This window comes from Panthera tigris, chromosome B1, assembly GCF_018350195.1.
Source record: "Panthera tigris isolate Pti1 chromosome B1, P.tigris_Pti1_mat1.1, whole genome shotgun sequence".
In the NCBI taxonomy this organism is placed as follows: domain Eukaryota; kingdom Metazoa; phylum Chordata; class Mammalia; order Carnivora; family Felidae; genus Panthera; species Panthera tigris.
In genome coordinates, this window is record NC_056663.1 from 142,745,306 (window position 1) to 142,762,373 (window position 17,068).

The 17,068-nt window shown below is 42.3% G+C and overlaps 1 protein-coding gene across 1 annotated transcript in view; it reads left to right on the plus strand.

The window, feature by feature from the left end:
* SCARB2 (scavenger receptor class B member 2) overlaps window positions 1-17,068 on the plus strand; it is a 76,406-nt gene that overhangs the window by 9,543 nt on the left and 49,795 nt on the right. The window contains exon 2 of the mRNA XM_007074830.2: window positions 12,749-12,906. Coding sequence (XP_007074892.2) covers window positions 12,749-12,906 — 158 coding nt within the window. The remainder of the gene's footprint in view (window positions 1-12,748; window positions 12,907-17,068) is intronic.

A 17,068-nucleotide genomic window follows, 5' to 3' on the forward strand; every position in this document is an offset into this window, starting at 1 on the left:
TATCTGAACCTCGTTACCAAAAGAGGAAGGTAAACGAAGGTAAACGAAGGAAAGGAAGGTAAACGAAGGTAAAAGAAGGAAAATGAAAGAGCCCCAGAGGGTCATGTGTTTGGCAAAAATGAAAGCGGGCATATTTCTATGGAGAAATGAGTATCATCGCTAGGGTTTGCCATGCACACTAATGTGCAAACTCGCATCACTTCACTTGCCACACCCACCTGGCCCCTTCAGCACTGAGTTTCACACTCTGTAGAGAAAGAGAGGCAGAATACCATTCTTATAATGATGAGATCACTCTTGCAAACCCCACTTTAAGAGTAGTTGCTTTTAACACTGTACTTCTGATAATCAACAGTAATGGAAGGGAGAGGAGGCAGAGATAGAAGTAGGTGATGAACGCATCGCTTATATCGACTTTGAGAGATACAGTTGCAACCAAACAGGCTGTAAAATAATAAGAGGGGCTCCAGAAGTTACACACAGAACCTGGCATTGTTTTCATGGGCCACGCTTCTTATATATTCACGTCTAAAATCCTCTTTCTCAGTCACTCCTTCAACCACACCCTCTGCATACACATCTATTTCTCCAATGCCTGGTCCTTTTTTTTTTAAGTATTTATTTATTTATTTAGAGACAGAGCACAAGTGGGGGGAGCGGCAGAGAGAGAGAGAGACAGAGAATCCCAAGCAGTCTCCACAGAGCCAGCACGGAGCCTGATGCGGGGCTCGAACTCACAAAGCTGCGAGATCGTGACCTGAGCCAAAACCAAGAGTCAGATGCTTAACTGACTGAGCCACCCAGGTGCCCCTCACCTGGTCATTTTGATTAAGTTTCATCTGGTGGCTGCTTTCTCTCTCTTTGGGCTGGCAGTTCTCAACCTTGGTTTCACATTTGTTATTATGTGGAAGCATTTAAAGAGTCCTCCAGCGGGTGTTTGGTAGCAGGAGCTTTTCGGGAAAGCTACCCCACCCTGCTGTCCTGTCTGTCATTTATAGAGTAGCAGCTTCCACATGAACTAACACTTGAATGTCAACTGTCAGATCTCATTAGGTGAATTATTACGATTGCAGTTAAAGCAAAATGAGTTCATCAGCAGTGACATAAAAAAAGTCAATGCGTTTGTTCCTGAGTTAAAATAAGGTCAGAGAATTAGGGTAGAATGCTAATGGTAGGCTTATTCCTTTTACCTCAACAGAGAATAAGAAAAGGTAAGTAATGGGAATGACTTACATTACTAGGAGAGTCTGGATTGGGTGTGTTTAATTTAACAGAGGAATTTTTATAAATTTTTTTTAAACGTTTTTATTTAGTTTTGAGAGACAGAGACAGAGCATGAGAGGGGGAGAGGCAGAGAGATGTGGGGAACACAGAATCTAAAGTAGGCTCCATACTCTGAGCTGTCAGCACAGAACCTGTCATGGGGCTCGAACCCACGAAACCGTGAGATCATGACCTGAACCGAAGTCGGATGTTTAACCGACTGAGGAAGTCAGATGCTTAACCAACTGAGCCACCTAGGCGCCCCTCAGGGAGAAATTTTAAAAAAACAAAGCAAACCAGGAAACTAGTATTTTGCTATTTGGGGAGTTTTATCAATCTGGAGTCTAGTGAGAATCATTCACATGTTGTTAGGCCAGGTTGCTCGTGTTGGCCTGCATTTTCTCTGGGTGAGTTTACACTGTGTAGATGGTGATGTGGATGCTGAAGTTGTGTATAATTATTTTTTTTTAATTTTTTTTAACGTTTATTCATTTTTTGAGACAGAGACAGAGCATGAACGGGGGAGGGTCAGAGAGAGGGAGACACAGAATCTGAAACAGGCTCCAGGCTCTGACCTGTCAGCACGGAGCCCGATGCGGGGCTCGAACTCACGGACCGCGAGATTATGACCTGAGCTGAAGTCGGCCGCTTAACCGACTGAGCCACCCAGGCGCCCCTGAAGTTGTGTATAATTATTAAGTAGCACTCTGTGAACTAAAAGAACAACGAGGAGCCTTCTTGAGTCCTGAAAGTTTCCTTAAAAGTATTACTTACTCCCATCCAAGCCTAATACAGTTCCCTCAGTGTTTATTATCATTTGGAAGTAGTTTATGCCAGGACAGCCGGTTCAAAAAGCCCCCAGTGTTGCCTTCCTGAAAGATCTCTATCAGGCTGGCTTGGAAGTATTGTGTCTTTTGGCCTTATCATGTCTTGTCAGCTCTCACTCACAGTAACACAGCTTGTACCTGGGGAATGGTGGGCGGTTGAGTGTCTCTGATGCAGAAAAATGCCTACCAGGGAATGACAGATGATGACAGGTGATGAGCTGCATCAGATCATGGCAGGGCTTAGTGCAGCAGGTCAAGGACCTCAGACTTTATCCTTCGAGCAGTGGGGAGAGTGTCTGCTCCTGTAGGCACTTTTGATAGAACTCTCTGGAGGCTGAGGTGGAGAACAGACTTGAAAGGATCCTGGAGAAGAGACCATCCACAGTATTGCTGCAGTCCAGACCACCTATGGGATCAAGAGTAGAAATGGCAAAGAGGAGGAGGTAAGATCGGTAGGATTTAGGATTGGTTAGGGGAGAAAAATCATAAATCCACTTCTGGTCACATCGACTTTCAGCAGCCTGTGGGATGTCCAGGTGGGGATTTTAGGATGGGTCCATACAACAGAGATGATCCAAATAATTTCAGGCATAAGCCCTTCTTTGGGCTGAATTACTGGGCCTTGCACGTAATTGTCCACTAACTGCTTCATGCATGCCAATTTTGTGTCCTTAGCTAAATTTCTTTGTGAGAACAGGGCCTGTGTCTGTTGGTCACGTAGAAATCTCTCCATATGGGGGCACCTGGGTGGTCAGTCGGTTATGCATCCAACTCTTAGATTTCAGCTCAGGTCATGATCTCATGGTTCGTAGGTTTGAGCCCCATGTTGCACTCCACGCTGATGGCATACAGCCTGCTTTAGATTCATTCTCTCTCTCTCTCTCTCTCTCTCTCTCTCTCTCTCTCTCTCTCTCTCCTCTCTCTCTCTGCCCCCCACCCCTCAAAAATAAATAAATAAACTTAAAAACATTTAAAAAAGAAAGAAATCTCTCCATATATACATATTGGCTAATTAGCTGAAAATAAGTTGTTTAAATGATTAATTTGGTTGTTGAGACTACAGATTCACCACACGACTCAATAATCCTTCCAATATTTCTTTAGGTAGTAGTACTACAATACTATGTGTAAAAAAAAAAATTCATCATGTTCTACTTGGCTAAAATTTATAAGCAATATCCAAAGTCACATTGTAAAACTGGTTTAGGTCCTTACATTGATGTTTAGCGTAACTGGAAAACTCAGTTGATTACAGGGTTTGCCTGGTAACTGTCACAGCCCCAGCAAAATCGTCAGTGAGGAAGAGCAGTTGTTCCCAAGCCACAGCTTTATGTCTAAATTGTGCAAAGGGCTCCTCATGACCAGGGGAACTGGTTTGTTGCATTGGGCAGAATTAATGACTTCTTGTGCCAAACATTCTCCAGGCTTGAGGTTAAGGTTATTACTTGTTGGTTTCTGAGTCCTTCCTTTGCAGAGCAAGCTCCCGGGAGTATACAGTTGAATGCCCTGAGGATCTGGTGTAGAAACTAGAAGCGTAAGGTCAAAATGAAGCCCCGTCTGGACCATTCTAGAGCAGGAGGTTGAGGTGCTTTTGGGGGACTCAGCATGAACAGCAGAGAAGCTACCTGGACACAAGGAGCTCAGCTCTCCCTTCCTCAGTCCCTCACTGTCTGTTTCAGCCCCGGGAGTTTACATGACTTCGCACAGCTACCCTAGTTTCCTTTCCTCCAGAGGGAAGGCCTGACTCCCCAGAAACGTCTCAGAGTCTACGTGAGGGCCTCTCCATAGTTTCACTGTCTCCCTGAGGTAGGGCTGCTGGGTAAAATACAGGATGCCTAGTCAAATTTCAATTTCAGATAAGCAATGAATAATATTTTAGTGAGTATGTGTCATGCCATATTTTGATTCACTTCAGCGTATCAGTTGTTGACATCTTGCCATATTTACTTCATCTCTCTCTGATATACTCTTTCTTAAATTATTTGAATGTAAGTTGCAGACATCACAATGCTTTGTTCCTGAATCCTTCAGCATGTATCACCTATGAATTAAAGTACTTTGTGACACAACCCTGGGCTTTGGAGACCCACAGACCTGGCCTTGACTTACTGGCTCCGTGAACTTGGGATAGCCAGTGCCACCATTTCCTTGTCTGAAAAATGGGAATTCTTGTCTTGCAGGGTTAGCGTAAGGCTGAGATGATGGCATAAAGCTCTAGCACAGCCCCCTGACTCCTAGAGATCCAGTAAATAGTAGCTGGCCATGGTGGTAATGGTACCCGAGCTGAATGTCAGGGAAGAAGATAAAAATGAAGAAGGTAACGATAAAGTCGCAACTGTTTTGGAGCAGCTGTGTTTGTGAACTTCCCTCTGTTCTTGCATTTCCCTCCTCCTTCTCTACTTGGTCTGCTTATACAGACACACACACACAACATGCAGTCCACTGTGGGACTTGCAGGGATTCCTTGACACACACCTAGCAATGGAGTGGACAAAAAGAGACATGTTAAAGGTACAGGAAAAGCCAACACTTGAGGGCAAGATTTGAAAGGAATTAAATGTGGCGTGAGACCTGGCTTGAGTGTGGACTCAGCTGAGAGTGGCCAGGGAGGGGGGGGGCGTGATGGCGATAGGGGTGGAGGCAAGACACAGATGGTGAGGAGAACCCCAGGTCGAAACAGAATCTGCCATCAGCGTGAGTCTGGCAGGCTGTCAAGGATCGCTTTCATTGTTAGGCTTTGTATTTGCTTTGTTTAGTTAAAGACTCCCGTGTACTAAATGTTTATTTCTATCTCAAAACTGCCTTAGTCGACTTGAGATTTGGAGGAAGAAGTTCAAGTCAGACTGTTATAAGAACAGCCAGTTTTACCCTCTTTTCTGGAAAGGATTGTGCCCTCCTTTCTGGAAACTCTTCTTCTTGTCTTTGGATTTTTGGTTGCCTAAGAGCTGGATGCAAACGAAAGAAGATAAACTCAGGGAGTTAACCCATGTGTCAATTCATGCTGGCTCTTTTGAGGTTCCTAATTCTGAGGTGATTATCTTTACTTTAATAAATAAATGAGATTACGAGCCCTTTCTCACTCTGAAAGTCTTCACATACTGGGTGCTTGTCAGGATAAGTTAGCAAGGAATACAGTGTGCTAAATCAGCCATCCTGGCAATAATAGGGAAAGAAACACTGTGAGGCTGAGTGTGGGGGATGGCGGCTCTTGGAGCTTTTGTGGGAGCCCTGACCACAGCTGATGAGGCATCAGCTTCCCCTTTGTTTTTGCAAGGACAGAGGGAGAGGCTAGATGAAGTAGGTTCTCTGTGGATCCACGCCTCCTTTCCCTTGGGGCCTATTAGTGACATTTTATAGAATCTGAGTTTCTCAGATTTTCATTTAAAAAAAAATAAGGGAATAATTATTTTTTCTGCTTCCAGAAGTAATTTATTTCCGTTGTAAAAAATCCCAATGCAGAAAAACGTAACAGAGAGAATGGAAGACGCCTTGTAATCCTGTCCCATAGAGATGTGTGCAATTAGATGTTTAGTGTGGATGTTTTGAGATTTTGACGGTAATTAAAATATTGAAATTTTAAAATTAACTGTATTTTACCGCACTGACATTTTCATGTTTGAATTTTATCTGCTAGTCTTGTCCACACATTGTCTTTTTCCGTTTAGCATAGATCATGAGCATGTTTCTTATTTGGGTATAGTCTTCCTAATTTTAATGGTTGCTTTCTACTCCAACCTGTGAATTATCATAATTTACTAAACGATTCTTTTCCGTTTGACATTTTGGTTATTTCTGATTTTATGCTAATTCCTCGTTGTCTCAGCCTAAACCGAATTAAAGATAGCACTGGAAGAGAGGATCATGACTAAAGACTTCCTGTGTGGTTTCTTTTCTCTTTCATTTTTTAACATTCAGCAGATTAATGGGAGTGACATGATTCCTTTTTTTATTTATTCTTTTTTTGTTAAACTTTGTTTTATTCTTTTCATTTTTTTCATTTTTTAAATGTTTATTTCTGAGAGAGTGCACACACAAGCAGGGGAGGGGCGGGGGGGGGGGAGGGGGGACAGAGGATCCCAAGTTGGTTCCATGCCGACAGCACAGAGCCTGATGTGGGGCTCGAACCCGCGAACTGGGAGATCATGACCTGAGCCCAAGTCAGACTCTTCACTGACTGAGCCACCCAGGTGCCCCTCCTTTTTTGTTTTAAATCAAGACGTGGAACCCTCCCATCCCCACTCAAGATGGCAATAATCAGGATCACAGTTACCATTCATTGAGCATTTTGAGGTGGCCTGAGATAAGCTCTCTGCTGAAATCTCATTTAATCCTTACAATCATCCTAGCCAAGCCCTCATTCCCATTTGTGCCCATGTAACCTTCTAAAACACCTCTTGCCTGTGTCAACGCAAAATAGGCAGCATGGCACAATAATTATTGCCAAATTAAAAAACAAATGCAGCCTAGGTAAAGAAAGACTATTTGAAAGGACTAGTGCAGTAGGAGGCAGGAGATGTGCATTTGGGAGATCTTTTCCCATCTGAGAAGGAGAGTAACAAGGCTGGGAAGGAGAGAAACTTAACCAAATTTGGTTCACAAGCATTTTTTCCTCACCTTATTGAGGTATGGTTGACAAGTAAACCATGACAAGTATGAGTTGTGTAAGTTGTGTAAATTGTTTATATATTTTGGATACTAACCTCCTATCAGATATCTTGCAAATATCTTCTCCTATTCAGTAGGTTGCCTTTTTTGTTCTATTGCGGTTTCCTTAGCTGTGCAGAAGCTTTTAATCTTGGTGTAGTCTCAATAGTTTATTTTTGCTTTTGTTCCCCTTGCCTGAGGAGACATATCTAGAAAAAAATGTTGCTTTGGCTGATGTCAGAGAAATTGTTGCCTGTGTTCTCTTCTAAGATTTATATGGTTTTAGGTCTCACAATTAACGTCTTTAATCCATTCTGAGTTGATTTTTGTATTTGGTGTTAGAAAGCAAAATGAGTGAAGGGGAGTGGGAAATACTGACTTCCAGTTAGGAATGAATAAGCCATGGGAATAAATCATGGCAAAAGAAAGCAGAGGGAAGAGAGTCAGTGATATTGTAATAGTGTTGTATGGTGACAGATGGTAGCTACACTTGTGAAGATAGCATTATGTATAAACTTATTGAATCACTATGTTGTACACCTGAAACTAATGTAACATCGTGTGTCAACTATACTCAAGAAATTTTAACTGTATACATTTAAGGTGTACTACATGATGTTTTGAGTAATGTATGCATTGTGAAATGATTATTATAATACTAATTAACATATCCTGTCACCTCAGTGTGTGTGTGTGTGTGTGTGTGTGTGTGTGTGTGTGTGGTGAGAACACTTGAGATCTATTCTCTTAGCAAATTTCAAGCATACAATAAAGTATTATTAGCCATAGTCAGCATGCTGTACATTAATAGGCATTTTGTTCCTATTGATCAGTGGGAACCTGTGATTCAACTAATCAATAATGAGGCAAAAACTGGGAATGTGGAGGGTCTGAGTCTGGCCTTGTCTAGGGATAAACAGTGAGGGGAATCTTAGCTAAGTCCTATGGAAGAGTGTTTCTTTGCAGGAAGCCATTTCTTGGAACACAAAAGGGGGGTAGGTTCCTGAACCATTTACTGCTTTCCAGGAGCACTAGGCTCTGGTAAAATTCAACATTACCGGGAGCTCAGGTTTAGAGTGAGTCCTGGGGTGGGAGGCTGACTCCATCTCCTACTAGCAAACCTTAGGCATTCCCCTAACCTTTGAGCTTTGGTCTCCAGAAGTGTAAAAACAGGGGAAATGATTTTCACTTTGTAGGCTATTAAGGGAGATTACATGAGATAAAGGGCAATATTGTGCCTGGGTCTCGATAATGCTCTGCAGCTCAGAAATCTTCCATGGCTCCCCATTGTATATCAGATGAAATCTAGGCTCCTATGACCCCAACCTACCTCTCTAAATGAGTCTCTCTACTCCTTGTAAAACCATATGCAGTCACACCTAACACTGTCCCTGCTCTGTATGTTTTATTTTCTCATTCTCCACATTCACTATCTTTCTGATTAAGCGGAGGATTCCCACGGAACAGGCAGGGAGGAAGGATAGTTGAATCAACTCTGGCTGTCCATAAGGTGTCTGTGACCTCCCTCTGCTTGCTAAATTTTTATTTTTTCTCCCCGGCTCACTTTAAGGACTGCCTTTCTCCATCTCAGGTCATAGAATCCACTATGTGACCACTCGCAAGACTGTTGTCCGGTATAGTCACTGGCCATGTATCACGTGCTACTTCATGCCGTCGGTTAAGTTGCATGTGTGTGTCAATACTCCCCTAAGTGGAGGCCAAGCTCCTGGCATGCAGAAACCATATCTGTGTTGATGGATATCTCTGACCATGCCTAGCACATACGTAGTGTTTTGAGGACTTGCATTCATAGTTCTATCCTTTCCAAGCACCACCGTGGGTATAGCACTGGTTTAAACAGGTTTTAGGAAAGGGGGGTCATGGAAGGACACAGATTTTTTTTCTTTCCACCCACAAAAGGAACTGGCTGTACTTAGCTCTTTAGGGTACTGGATTACTGAGAAGGTACACAAACTGATAGGGATTAGATCTCTCATGATTATGTGATTCTAACAACACTATTGCTTTCTGGTATCTGAATGTGACAACCACTTCCTCTGGTATACTTTAAAGGCTCTTTGGATTTGTAGCTAGAGAGCTGCTGTTACGAGGCTTGGCACTTGTAACACTTGTGACTTTGCATTTGACCACTTGTCAAATGCGGGCAATTGCCTCCTGGTACCCCTCTGCACCCCTCTCCACCCCTTCTGCACCCCTCTGATTGCCTCCTAGCAAGTTCTTCTCACCTAGCCTTTTATAAGTAAAGATGATGGAAGCTGGTGTCTAAGTTTTCTAGAACTATATTTTGTTGATTGAACTAATGTTTCTTCAAGAACTGCACTGTTCTAGACACTGTGGGGAAGATTAAAGGGGAAAAAAGGACCCATTTTTGTAGGTTAGCACCTTCTATTTTAAAAAGCTAACAGTTAACTTCGTACATGACCATATTGAATAGACACACTTCCCTTCCCATTTTTGCTTGCTGATATGGCCTGCTTCATGTTGATTCCTGTTAACTTCAATTTTTACAAGATGTTTTCTGACCTGGCCCCTTTTTTCCTATGAAATTCCTATGTAATGTGTTTTGGGGTTCAAAGGAAGAGATGATCCATCCAGTTAAAGGGGGATTACTCAAGGAATTCACAGAGGAGAGGACATTATTGCCTTGCCCTATTCTGGAAATTTATGGGCAAGAAAAAGAGGTCCTTATTTAATGAAGTCAGAGAACTTAAAAAATATCTATTCTCTAGAAGAGAAATAAATTGTATGTTAGATTTCTTGTAGTTAACATATTAGTTTTGGGTAGGTTAAATTCATGTTACTAAGCTGTTTCTGGAAGCTATATGTGTACTTTATGGTGGAGAAACTCTACCGTATATCTTGTATAACTAAAATGGGTAGTATATTTATACCTGTTGTTTTTTTATTTTTGTTTTTTTTTAATGTTATACGCAGAAGTAGGGTTGGAAGGTAGAGAAGAGCCACCCAGGATTCCAGACCTAGCTCTGACATTAAGGAGCTGAATGAGCTTCCGCACACTCCCTTACCCTTCCAGAACCCCCATGTCACCCCTTCTCAACCTCAGCACCGTTTTCAGTTCTGGTGTTCTCTCGCTCTCTGAGCCTGACTCTTCAGATAACTAGGACTCCGGTTTAGGAGATAAGATAAAAGACCACAAGCGTTTTAAAAAATTGCCTGAAGTGACTGATTCAGCTGCTCAGGTGCCGGGCAGAGGAAGATCAGTGCATGCAGGGCAGGTGGTGAGGGCTTCTCCAAGGAGAGTCCGAGCTGAATCCGGGAAGTTGGAGGATAGGAGTTTCATGGTTTGTCTTTAAATTTTTCTGTCTCATGAAGCTGATCTCTTCTCAGCAAATCAGTACTGGTAGTAAAGGCCAAAAATATTTCAATAATGTGTTGTTTGAGTAGAAATCTGATGATTAGACATTTTCAATGGATGCCAAACCACAAATAATCTCCAGTTCCATGGCATGGCCAACTCATGGATGTACATTTACTTTCAGCCCTCCAGATCGCCAGCTTTGCTTTGATGAGCTTAGGTTTTCTGCATTCATTTATCCTAGAGCCACTTTGTTTTGTCCTGCAGAGATTCTTGAGATTTTTTTTTTTTTTTTTTTTTTTTTTTTTTGAGAGGGAGAGACCAGGAGCAGGGGAGGGACAGAGAGAGAGAAGAGAGAGAATCCCAAGCAGGCTCTGCACTGTCCGTGTAGAGCCCAATGCAGGGCTCCAACTCACATACCATGAGATCATGACCTGAGCTGATACCAAGAATTGGACAGTGAACCGACTGAGCCACCCAAGCGCCACAAGATATTTTCTATTTATAATAGAGCAATATAACTAAGTTTCCTTGCAACATTCCTTCTATTAAATTGTGGCCTGGACTAATAAAATTTGTCATTCTGGGGGTGCCTGGGTGGCTCAGTCGGTTAAGGGTTAGACTTCGGCTCAGGTCATGATCTCGCGGTTTGTGGGTTCAGCTCCGCATCAGTCTCTGTGCTGACAGCTCAGAGCCTGGAGCCTGCTTCCGATTCTGTGTCTCCCTCTCTCTCTGCCCCTCCCCCACTCATGCTCTGTCTCTGTCTCTCTCAAAAATAAATGAACATTAAATTTTTTCTTTTAAATAATAAAAATTTTAAAAATAAAATAAAAAACTAAAATTGACATTCTTTTGTGTGCTGTGTCACAGTACATTTTAGCATGTGGTATCTAACATGTTTTGAAGCCAGTCCCTTTGTCTGTTGTCACTCAAAGCCTCACTCAGCCTCAGAGGTGACCTCAGAGAATGCTTCTCTTGCAGTCTAGTCTTATTGTTTCACTGCTGGCCTTGCATTGTCTGTGTCATTTGATCTCATTTTCCTCTTTTGATCTTCTTTAAAAATTGTTTTCAGTATCAATTTCTTAGTGGTTATAAAAAATTTGGAAAATACCAAAATTCATCAAGGAGAAAATAACAGTGATCCAGATTCCCAACATTCAAGAGTTAATGACTGTTCATATTTCAGGTTGTTTATTCTCAGTCTGTCCCTTTATATTTCTTGTGTACTTCAATAATTTTTACTGTAAAAAATGCTGATTTTCCTCCATTAACACGTTGAGGACTGTTAGGACCTCAACCTACTAACAGTAGGTTTCTGTCTCTTAACCTTGGCCGCTGTATTAATCAGGCTTCTGTTGCAGTGCTCCATAACAGATAATTTTCAAATCTCAGTGTCTTGTAACAGTGACATTTATTTCACACTCTTGGTGTGCCCCATGGCTGTAGTTTGAGGTTGGCTGGCCCAGCTGAACTGGGCTGGACTCCAGGTTTCATGTCTGGTCAACACATCACCATTTTAGGTGAAGGATCCACAACTACCTGAAGCATGCTTTTCTCTTGGCAAAGGGTGGTTAGTGGAAACTTGCCATGCTTTTTAAGGCCCTAGCTCAAAATTTGGGTATTCCCATCCCACCCACATTTCATTGGTCAAATCAAGTCACTTGGCCAAGCCTGAAGTCAATAGGGTGAAGAAGAATACTCCTCCCATAGGGAGCCAAGGTTTATTAGGTTGCTAGGGTTTCTGTAACAGATACCACAGACTGGGTGACTTGAACAGCACAAGTTCATTGTCTCCCAGTTCTGGGTGCTAGAAGTCTGAGATGAAGGCATCAGTAAGGTTGACTCTTTGGAGGCCTCTCTCCTTGACTTGTAGGTGTTGTCTTCTTCCTGTATCTCCACATGGTCTCTCCTTTGTATTTAGTCCTAATCTCTTCTTCTTATAAGGACATCAGTTATATTGATTACAGCCCACCCTCATGACCCCATTTAACCTGAAATTTCTCTTTAAAGACTCTATTTCCAAATGCAGTCACATTCTGAGATACTAGGCATTAGGATTTCAATATATGAATTTGGGAGGGGGCCCATAACACATTTACCATGTAAATGGGTGGGAAGTGCAGGAAGGATTGTAGATAAGAAACTCTAAGCAGTTAACATCAGTAAAGCTCAGCTTCGTAATCTTTAAAACAGGGGTTTGCTAGGGATTGAATGAGAAAATTCACATAAAGCCCCTACTGGTGGAGGTGGTAAGGATGGGTACGGTTCTACATCACCTGAAAGAACCAAATCCAGCCTTCTTGGTCCTATTGCCTTGTTGTACCATATGGGCAAGCTACCTTCCACAGCAGTGTATAGTCAGTGGAATCTTCATAATAAAGTCAGTAGGACTTTTGGGTACTCAACCTATGACCTTGGTTTTGCTAACACCATTTCTACCTATGAGCTATGGCTACCACCTTTCCTTTGCCCCAAATATTTATTGAAGACCTTTAATGGCTTCATAGGGCTGTGGGCTTCATATTGACCTAAGACATGGCCCTCCTTCTAAGGGACTACAGTTGAATGCCTATGAAAATAAGTGAGCCAGGAGGTCAGAGCAGGGAGTGACCCTCTCTCTGCCTCTATGTTCAAAGCCAACTGCCTCACACAATCTCCTTTTGGTTTTCTTCCCCAGAATATTGTATTAAGGAATGGTTCCGAGACCTTTGATTCCTGGAAGAAGCCCCCTCTGCCTGTGTATGCCCAGTTCTATTTCTTCAATGTCACCAATCCAGAGGAGATCCTCAGAGGGGAGACTCCCCGGTTAGAAGAAGTGGGGCCATATACCTACAGGTGAGTCCTGACCACATCCCTGCCATACCAACCAGAAATATGGAGTGGCTCCACTGTGGCCTGGGTCCACATCTCTTCCCACGAGCCTCCTCTGTGTGCTGGGTGGGGAGTGCAGGTTTTGGTTAAATTTGTCTGAATGTTGCTGATATTTGGCACATGACTATGACACCTCAGTAGAGAGTGACTTTATGGACTAGGGCCACTCTCAGCCTGTTGGTTTAGAAATGCAGATGCTTCCTCCTGAGCTTGCAGAAAGTGGTTATTGAGCCATGAAGAGCTATTCCCTATCCCCAACCCTTTTAAGGTTGTCCCTTGATTCTCTTTGATGACTTTTAAGGCCTTTGTCTGTCTCCCTCCCCCACGTACCATTTTAGACCAGGTTCTAGAACTCGTGGTTGGTCTGTAGACAGGCCTTTCTGTCTCTTATTCATTCCTTTCCCCACTGGTCCTGGGTATGAGATAACCAACTGTCAGGGTGGGTTAGAGTCTTTGGCAGTAACCACGAGCTCCAAACACTGGGGAAGTAGGAGAACTACTTTAATCATATTTTAGAAGGTTCATAGGGGGAAGTACTCTGGGATCTTAGGGTTAGAGCATTTTCCCTATTGTTGCAATACCCCTCTCCCCCACGTCCCCGCCCCCCTCAATAATCTTTCCAACAAAGTTTCTCCTTACCACATTTAAGAAAAAATAGTAGAGGGGGGTGCCTGGCTGGCTCAGTAAGTGGGGCATGTGACTCTTGATCTCGGGGTTATGAGTTAGAGCTGCATGTTGGGTGTAGAAATTACTAAAATAATAATAATAATAAATTTTTAAAATAACAGAGGCAGCAGATAGCAAGATCTTTTTTTGTGTGTAGAACTGCTAAATGGTAAAAAAAAAAAAATGCCTCAAAATTCTGTTGTAATCTATTGCTCAATAAATGGTTGCTGACTAATTTATATTATGAATCAGTGCTACTCCCTGTGCAAGAATTCAGAGATAAAAATCTTGGTCCCTGCCTCAGGTGCTCATGGTCTAGCTCTGGAGTCGAATGCCTGTTTTGACTCACAGCAGCCACTTACTTACTAGTGTTTTGCACCTCGGTTTCCTCATCTGGAGATAAAAATAGGACATCCACCACAGGATTGTTATCAGGGTTAAATGAGCCAATGAGTCAGTATTGTTAAAGTGCTTAGATTAATGCCTAGCACATAATTAGTGCTAAGTAAGTGTTTGATATGATTATTAGTCTTTGCAGATTGTCTTAGTCTGTATAAATCAATATCCTGATTTGTAACGATGAACTCTGTTGTCATATAAAGGAATTTTAAGTTAAGAAAAAAAGGGAGGGTGGGCACCTGGGTGGTTCCATAGGTTAAGCATCTGACTCTTGACTTGGGCTCCGGTCGTGATCTCATGGTCATGAGATCAAGCCCTGAGTTGGTTTCTGCACGGAGTGTGGAGTGTGCTTAAATTTCTCTGTCTCCCTCTCCCTCTCCCTCTGCCCCTCTCCCCCTCTCCCCCTCTCACACGTGCATGCTCTATCTCTCTTTTAAATAAATAAATTAATTAATTAAGTAAGTAAAATTTTTAAAGAGAAATCTTAAATAAATACTTGGGTCTTCACTTTAAAAATTTTTTTGTATGGGTTTAATACCTAAAGAAACGGTGTACTGGGTAGAGCAGGTCGTGTTTCAGGCTGTCCTGCCTGGGGATAATTGGAAGTTGTACTAGAGATAGGATCTGAGTGTCCTGTTTATCTGTTTTATCGTTTTGCAATTTTCACCATTTTTTATTGTGATTAAAAGAAAATAATATAAATGCATCATAAGTGTGCAGTTCAGTAGTGTTGCGTATATTTTTACACTGTTGTGCAACAAATCTCTCGAACTTTTCGTCTTGCAAAACTGGAACTCTGTACCCTTTAAATAACTCCCCTCCCTCTGTGTCCCAATCCCTAGGAACCACCTTTCAACTTTGTTTCTATGAATTTCACTGCCTTAGATGCCTCATATGAATGGAACCATTCAGTATTTGTCTTTTTGCTTTTTTATTTTTTCACCAATTTTTTTCAGGTCGGGGGAAACTGCCTCCATGTAAGAATGAACTCACCTGAGAACTAAAGAAAATCCTAACGATTTTCCCTCTGGGTCTCCTGGACCTGTTCCTATGCTCATTATCCTCATCTGAGAAAAAGACATGCATTCTCATCACACTGCACCCAAAGAAACCCAGTACTCCATTAAAATGTCTTCTGGGCCTTGTGTCTGCTAGCTTAATATGCTGTTGTAAGTGTGGTCATGGGGACAAATAAATCCTAGAAGTAAAACAGTCTCTGATTGTTACCATACTCCCTCCATGTTCCCATTTTATTTTTTTTAAGGTTATTTATTTTGAGAGAGAGAGAGAGAGAGAGCAAGAGGGGCAGAGAGAGAGAGGGAGAGAGAGAGAGAGAGAGAGAGAGAGAGAGAATCCCAAGCAGGCTCTGTGCTGTCACAGCGCAGAGCCTGGTCAGGGGCTTGAACTCACGAACTGTGAGATCATGACCTGAGCCGAAGCCAAGAGTTGGACGCTTAACCCACTGAACCACCCAGGCACCCCCATGTTCCCATTTTAGAGGGACCAAGAATTACTCGTGAGAAAAGCTCAGGAACATCTTATAGGGGGGTTCGTAACCCAGGATCCACAGATTCCTAAGGGGTCCATGGATAGAATTCAAAGTGGTCTGTGACTTGGGTAGGAAAAAAATTATAATTTATTTTCACTAACCCCTCACTAAAATTTAGAATTTCCTTTGAGTATAAATGTAGGTGACAAACCACAGTGGCATAAGCAGTACCCATGGCTTCATCAGGAATGGAAACACAGATATTGTTGCATCTCATGATAGCTGTTGCTCAAGATACCGTTCATTTTCATAAATACTTCAAAATTACAGTAATTGTTAGACTTGCTGCTGCATCTTATTTAAAGTATCAATAAAGAAGCATGGTATGTTACCATATCACAGATTTTTTAAATGATACCTGTATTTTCAGCAATTGGTTTCCTTTGTGATCCCGAGAATTTTGTGCTCCGTATGTAAAAACATTTATCTGAGAAAGGGTCGATAGACTTTACCAGACCGCCACAGGGAAGATCAAGAACCCTGAGAGCAGATCCAGTAGTTTGGAAGGCAGGTTGGTCACTCACTGATTGTTTCATATTTGCCCCTGAGTTTGCCTTCCTCTGGTTTTTCTCCCTGCCCTGGTTGCTCTTCCATTCCACTGCCGAGGTGATTTCCCAAAGGAAAGCCTGGCATTCCCTTCCCTTCCCTACTCAGTCAGGGTCCTAGTGACTCTTCTTGTATGAGGTATCAGGCCTGAGGAATCTGGCTCCTTGTATATGTCTAGCTTCTTTGTTGTGTTTAAATTTTAACTTAATGTTTGGGCACTCTCAACCTCCGATTTTATACTCTAACCAGAGCTGTCCAGCAGAAATTTACTATAGGCCACATAGGTAATAGAAAATTTTCTAGCAGTCATAATTTAAAAGGGTGAAATTAATTTTAATATTTCATTTACCCCAATGCGATCCCAAACAGTGTCATTTCAACATGTAATCAATATCCAGAATTATTAATGAGATCATTTATATTCTTTTCTTTCCCCCCATGTTAAGTCTTTGTAATGTGTAGCACATCTAATCTTGGACTAGCCACGTTTTGAGTGTGTAACAGCCACATGTGGCTGGAGGCTACCATATTGGACAGCACAGTTCTAACTATATTCCAGTTGTTTGTAAGTGCCCAGACACACTGCTGTGCCATTATGTGCAGTTCCCTCAGTCAAGAATGAATTCCCTACCATTTCTCTCAGCTCTTTAGTGCTGCTTCCTGAGACTATGGATGAGTTCTCCCTGGTATATGTGTCTGTTACAAAGTGACTAAATGCATTTTAACAATTGGTTACATATTTGTCTTTCTTCCCAATGTACTGAAAGCTCCAGGAGGGGCAGAAACCAAGTCTTTCATCTCAGAAAACCCCGTGCCTGGTGAATATTTGTGAAACAAGGGAATGGAACATCCTCAGCCATGGCTTAAATCCTTAGGATGCAAGAGGAGAAATTGTTCAAATCCACAGAATGCAGGTAGCTCAGCTGGGACCACAGGACTTAATCATGGAAGCCCAGGAGGCAAGGA